This window comes from Pinus tabuliformis, chromosome 6 (assembly GCF_031772625.1).
Source record: "Pinus tabuliformis cultivar Carrire ecotype Pingquan chromosome 6, CPIR1, whole genome shotgun sequence".
Taxonomy (NCBI): domain Eukaryota; kingdom Viridiplantae; phylum Streptophyta; class Pinopsida; order Pinales; family Pinaceae; genus Pinus; species Pinus tabuliformis.
In genome coordinates this window covers 1,333,271,417-1,333,278,265 of record NC_142292.1, presented here as the reverse complement: position 1 = coordinate 1,333,278,265, position 6,849 = coordinate 1,333,271,417, and the positions used below count along the sequence as shown (strand labels likewise).

Here is a 6,849-nt window from a genome sequence, read left to right as displayed (position 1 = left end):
AACACCAAAACTCCAGAGACCAGAGTCAGTGATGGGACTTGATTTCATATTGCTTGTATCTTCTTACACTACGAGCGTATGGGTGATGCCTCCAGAGATTTGAACACAAGTGAGGACTCTTTGCAAATCAATTCCAAACACCAAAACTCCAAAGGCCAGAGTCGGTGATGGGACTTGCTTTCATATTGCTTGTATCATCCTACAGTACGGGTGTATGGAGGATGCCTCCAAAGATTTGAACACAGGTGGGACTCTTTGCAAATCAATTCCAAACACCAAAACTCCAAAGGCCAGAGTTGGTGATGGGACTTGCTTTCATATTGCTTGTATCTTCCTACACTGCGGGCATATGGATGACGCTCCACAGATTTGAACACAGGTGGGACTCTTTGCAAATCAATTCCAAACACCAAAACTCCAAAGGCCAGAGTTGGTGATGGGACTTGCTTTCATATTGCTTGTATCTTCCTACACTACAGGCGTATGGGTGACGACTCCAGAGATTTGAACACAGGTGGGACTCTTTGCAAATCAATTCCAAACACCAAAACTCCAAATGTCAGAGTTGGTGATGGGACTTGCTTTCATATTGCTTGTATCTTCCTACACTACAGGTGTACAGGTGACACCTCCAGAGATTTGAACACAGGTGAGACTCTTTGCAAATCAATTCAAAACACCAAAACTCCAGAGGCCAAAGTTGGTGATGGGACTTGCTTTCATATTGATTGTATCTTCCTACACTACAGGCGTATGGGTGATGCCTCCAGAGATTCGAACACGGGTGGGGCTCTTTGCAAATCAATTCTAAACACCAAAACTCCATAGGACAGAGTTGGTGATGGGACTTGCTTTTATATAGCTTGGATTCGAACACAAGTGGGGCTCTTTGCAAATCAATTCCAAACACCAAAACTCCATAGGACAGAGTTTGGGACTTGCTTTTATATAGCTTGCATCTTCCTACACGATGGGACTTGCTTTCATATTGCTTGTATCTTCCCCGTAGCCTACACGATGGGACTTGACTTGCTTTCATATTGCTTGTATCTTCCCCATAGTTCCTACATTCCTACACAATGGGACTTGCTTGCATATTGCTTGTATCTTCCCCATAGTTCCTACATTCCTACACAATGGGACTTGCTTGCATATTGCTGGTATGTTCCTACAGTACGGACGTATGGGTGATGTTTCCAGTTTGGACACAGTTTTGTAAATAAATAAATTTTAAGAAATCTAAACATATGCTTAACACATGCAAATTGCTAACCATTCATAACTGTAGAGAAGACAACCTTGTCCATTTCTCACATTTGCATGACTGTAGAGAAGACAACCTTGTCCATTTCTCACATTTGCATTCCTTAACCTGATACTTACACATATAATCTGGTAAACATGTTCTCTCATACACCAGCATCCATGAAATAACGTTGCCTAGCACAACGAACAGCACTGACCATGCCCACATGGAACATCAAGTTCAGCTGAAAACACACCTCAGGGAGCAATTGCTCTGTTCAAGATTACATATATCCCTGCCTCAAACTTATGAATAACATCCAACGCCCACCTGTTCCTTTACAACTGAAGAACTCAAGTTCAACACTACTTTCATATTCAATTAAAGGCAAATAGAGATGGATAATAAATTCAGATCCTGACTAGATGACATGGTGAGGATTATGTACATGAAATACCAGCCGATAAAACTCTCAAACTATGTTATAGAAAACTACATGTTAGGAAACCCTTTCCTATTCTTTTACATAGTGAATGTGAACCTCGTTTCCTTTCCTTTTACATATAATAACTCAAAAACTGGCTTGGAAAAATGGGTAAAACAGCATTTCCTATTCTTTTACATGTAAAACTTAAAAGCATCATCGTCACCACGCCTTCCACTTACTGTTTTTAAACACTTTGTTTCAAATACTTACATTTACATAAACTAGCTTGCTCCACTGTTATTCTCAACATTTTATGAACGACTGTAGAAGCATGCGTGCCCCCTTGACAAAAATATTACCACACCACAATTTCTTCATTTATTTCCCATATATATTTACATGCCAATCCACATTAAACTATTGCCGATAGAAAAGTGAGAATTTAAAGCTAAATGTAAAGGACATGCAAAAATATATCATGCTCGCTGATAGTGTTTAATGATTAATCATATTTTAGCACTTCATTATAAAAAATTGTAGTATATTTATAATGGGCTAGCATATTTTATTAAAATGAAAACAAAAGGAAATTTATATAGATTGATAAAACAAAAGAAAAGGCCAATATGACATTCAGGCATAAAAAAACATTTTTATAGTTTCTGCCTTCCTGTTCAATAGCAATCACCCATGGTACAAGAAACTTCAAAAACAGTTCGGCAGTAGTAACACACGTGCGTTCGAATGTATATAAACAACTAAGCTACTAAAGGTAATACACAACATACACAACCTTAGTCTCCATTACAGAGTTCCACTTTAACCTCAAATAACAGAGAAAAAGAACTAAAAAAACCGGAAAATCATGTACAAAAATAGGCTGTAGTTCAGCCCTAGGATAAGAGGACCAACAGGATGATATTGAAAATGAGAAGCCATCGAACCTTGACGGAAAGGCAGAGAAATATGAAGAGAGAAATAGCTTGAAACTTTAAAACCATCCTGCTAGAAAAACCCTCCCATCAAAAAGTGCGTCACCTTTCAGGCTCACAACTGACCTTTCAGGCTCACAACTGTTTATGTATTAATCCTTCTAGAACTCCAACCTAACCTTGCATTTTTTAAATGTTTATGTTAACAACTAACTGCGAGGTTTTTTTTTTTTTTGAATTTCAGTCTTAAGGAGAGAACTATTTAAAAACAGGAAACATTAACAAATCTCAGCGAAAAAGCAAACGGAATCCAAAGGCCAAGTGCAAGGTTCCGCAAGACATTCATCCCATGCTGGGACACAAGGTCATGGGGAAGCTGGCCAATCTGTTGGCCAATCACTGCTGTCATCAGTATTTGTACCATCATATACTCTCAACTGTACTCCATCAAGGTCTTCATCCCATCCAACATCACTTACACAATCGTAATCAAAATCATCAAACTCCCACATGTTGTCATAATCATCATCTAACATGTTGCAACTGGAATCAGAATAATAATCATCGTATGAGTTGTAACCGTCATCATAATAGTCATTAACCACCGGGCCCTTGAGAGTCTTAAGTTTACGACACTGCTTGACCAGGACCAGGGAGTCATCCATAGAGACATTCCAACAGCCTCGGATATCCAGGTGTTCCAACTCTTTGCACATGCTTAGAATAGCCTCCATGCCTGCATTCGTAAGCAGTCCATAAGCCAATTCCAAATTCTTCAAGTGAGACATATGTTCAGCAATAGCAAAGGCCTCGTCATCCGTTGGAGATTGACCGAGAGTGCCCTGTGGGTGCATATTCCTACTCAAATGTGTGAGGGCCTTGCAGTGTTTTCCCAGAGCCTCTAGTGAAGAGGAAGTCATCTTCTTACAACAGCTGATATCCAGGTGGGTTATGGTTGCCAGTTTTGGAGCCACTTGGATAGTTACTGTATCTGTCACATCACTCATAGGTATGCGCAGAATCTGAAGACTGTGGGCACTGCAGAAACAGAAACAAATTAACGTTTTGGCAGAAAAGTGTAGAAAGAGGCCAAGCAAAGAAACCCCGCAGTGCAGCAGTAATGACCATATAGGTTTGGCATATAAGTGAAATGGAAGGCCTCATAAGGTACATAAATCCCATCCTATAACTCGTAAGGCACTATATACAACCCAACATATATAACCATTAATGCTGCACTGCGGTATGCTTATCGCTTGTAGTGCAAGGAAAGGGACTAGCAATCTTTTATTATCTGTATTTCTCAATGGAACTACAGAAATCAACAAAACCCAAACTTAAAAGCAATCAGACTGCACTGTTGTGACAGAGATGTACCCTCCTGACATTCATTCGGCCTTAACAAAAATGCTCACTGTTTAGATGCAAATCACAGAATTACAAGTTTCCCTATAAACCGTGACTACCTAAAAACCAGATTTTCCTTCTTCATTACTCGCCAAAGTCCATTCTCACAATCTAGCAAGCTTCTTACAGTCAGATAAGCCAATCCTTCATTCTTCAATCCAGTTTCATTTTACTTGTAAGTTTTCCATGAACAACATTACATTTAACAACTCCTCCATTGCAATTATTTGTTCTTCCCACCATTAATATATATGAAAAAAGTTAACAAGCAAGTATAATAAATCAATTCGAAGACCGAAAAGGTTAAATCAAACCAACTGAAACCGAATACAAACAGATCTCTAAATCCATGAACTTCATGACAATGAGTTGCCAAATTATAAACAACGAACTTTAGATAGCTAGAAGATTGTTCAGAAATACATACTGTCTAGCAATGAAGGCGAATATCGTGTCGTTTCTCAATCCAGACACCTCTAATTTGCGCATTGAACCTCGGCTCCTGGACACGAGCATGCGAACCATTCTATCCGTGTTCTCCGGCTTGCAACGGCGGCACCAATCTTCAATATTAATCTCCTGCCAGCAATCCGGCTGGATGGCCACCTTCCTCCACGATTTACAAACCCTAGGAATGACGGTCAGAATCTCCTGGAACGGAATTTTCTTGAAAATGAGGGTAAGAGCATCCGGGATAAGCTCTTCCCATGGACGATTGCCTCCTGCCGTAATGTCCTGCATCCTCTAATATTCCTCCTTGAAGATTATCACAGACAAAAAGCGCCACCGCCTTACCTACTTCAAGTCAACTGAGCCCGCCCGTATCCCTTATTTACTCCTGATCTCCAGCAAATCCTTCCTAAATTTACGCCTTATGTGCCACAAGCATGCTTTCCACCACGCATTGGGACATTACTTCGCACATCTTGATTCGTTAAATCTCAATATTATCAGCTTCGCAAGTGTGCCTCGGGTGAACAACAACCAGTCGTCTAAAACCAGAAACCCTCATCTACTGCTCCAGAACCAGGCCATTCATTTCACAGACGCGCCACTTCTTTTCTTCCATTTTCAGCGACCAAAGTCTATTTAAGACCCTGAAATACCTCCACTGACTCCGAGCCCCTACTGAAACCTTCCAAAACAAGCAAGCAATACCTCGTTTTTGCAACACTCAAGTTGATTTCAAACGCAGAAAATGCATTCTTCCTTCACAATACCAGAATCCACTAAAAACTCCAAAACAAACCCCAACACAAACCATTCCTGAGATACTACAACCTAACGTTAACCAGAAAATAAAGCATCCGAGCTCTCGAATTCACCGCGTCCTGCCATCAAACCCTAGAAATTATTTAGGGGTTCCAACCCATAATGATCATTCAAACCATATTTAATGCCAAGATTTAGGCAAGAAACGCCATGAGACCTTAAATTCCCCACCCTGCGGAACGAAGAACAATCAATGTTAAAGAGCATCCTCCATATTTTGCTTGGTGGTCAGTGTTGGATTTGAAGTACCGGACGCTATCTCTCTCCACAGGCCTCCAACGAGGGGAGCTACCCTTAAACCACGGACCCTGTTCCACCTCTGTCCAGGGATTCCTGCATTCCGGACACGTGTCCAGCACGGTACAAAACAATCCGTATTGTTTATGTGAAGTCCTAATTTATTTAAAATGGATAAAGGCATGTCTATTTTCTTTTATTAAATTGAAAAATGGAAACAAGATATTTTGTGGATATTTCAAAATCGTGGCCTAAATATAAATATTTGTGAGGTGCTCTTTTTCTGTTTTTTCCGAATTAATTTCTCCCACATTCATGCATTTTTCATGCCCACGGACAAACCTGGTGCAAGTGAACTGTCAGACCGAATTTCTAGCTGCCAATGCTGCTTAGCCTCGCAGAGGATCAAGCAGAGTTCTACGTGGTGAACGCGGTCTACATGCATTCCCAAATGGTTTTAAATTTTTTTTTATGTTTTCCATTCATGTTTTATATATGATGAACTCGATTATCTTGTTTGGAAGATGAATCACTCTCTGGTTCCGAATGTGAGGAGAATATTTTTTATGTGATTTTTTTGATGCTGTTAAAATTATGGATGACAGATTTTGAAAGATGTTGTTAAAATTATTATGGATCAGATCCAGACTTCCGAAAGATGTTGTTAAAATTATTATGAATCAGAGACGTCTTAACTCAAAAATATGTGATTTTTTTTTGATGCTGTTAAAATTATGGATCACGGACTTCTGAAAAATGTTGTTAAAATTATTATGGATCACATACTTCTAAAAGATGTTGTTAAAATTATTATGGATCACACACTTCCAAAAGACGTTGTTAAAATTATTATGAATCAGAGAAGTCTTAACTCAAAAATATGATGTTTTGTTGATTGGATATCTGGCTCTGTCATTAAAAATCTCCCAATTCAATTCAAGTAAAACATTTTGAAAAGTAAATGGTTAAAGTGAAATTTATCTAATAAAACAATATTTAAAGATTATTTTCATTAAACCTTTATATTATAATAATAATGTAACAAAATATGTAGATTTTTCTTTTCATTAAACAATCAAATTAATAGCAATAGTCAAGAAGACACATTATATATATATATATATATATTAAACACAATATCTTGTTATTTATTATTGAATCAAAGATATTTACAAAAACACTACTTTCACAAGAATTCCTTAGCATTGAGGCTAAGGATCATCGACTTTAGGACTACAATACAAAAAAAGTCGGCTAAAATTCAAATATCCAATTTACCATCACTATTATCACTATTATGACTTCACTTAAGAATTTGAATATCTAAC

At 38.4% G+C, this 6,849-nt stretch overlaps 1 protein-coding gene across 1 annotated transcript; it reads right to left on the bottom strand.

The window, feature by feature from the left end:
- Positions 1-2,300: 2,300 nt before the first annotated feature.
- Positions 2,301-5,642, bottom strand: FBW2 (F-BOX WITH WD-40 2). The gene is made up of 2 exons (XM_089426448.1): positions 4,440-5,642; positions 2,301-3,643 (listed from the first exon to the last, which is right to left on the bottom strand). Exons 1-2 carry the CDS (start codon positions 4,751-4,753, stop codon positions 2,971-2,973), a joined length of 987 nt encoding a protein of 328 aa, XP_089282574.1. The 5' UTR covers positions 4,754-5,642; the 3' UTR covers positions 2,301-2,970.
- Positions 5,643-6,849: the final 1,207 nt, after the last annotated feature.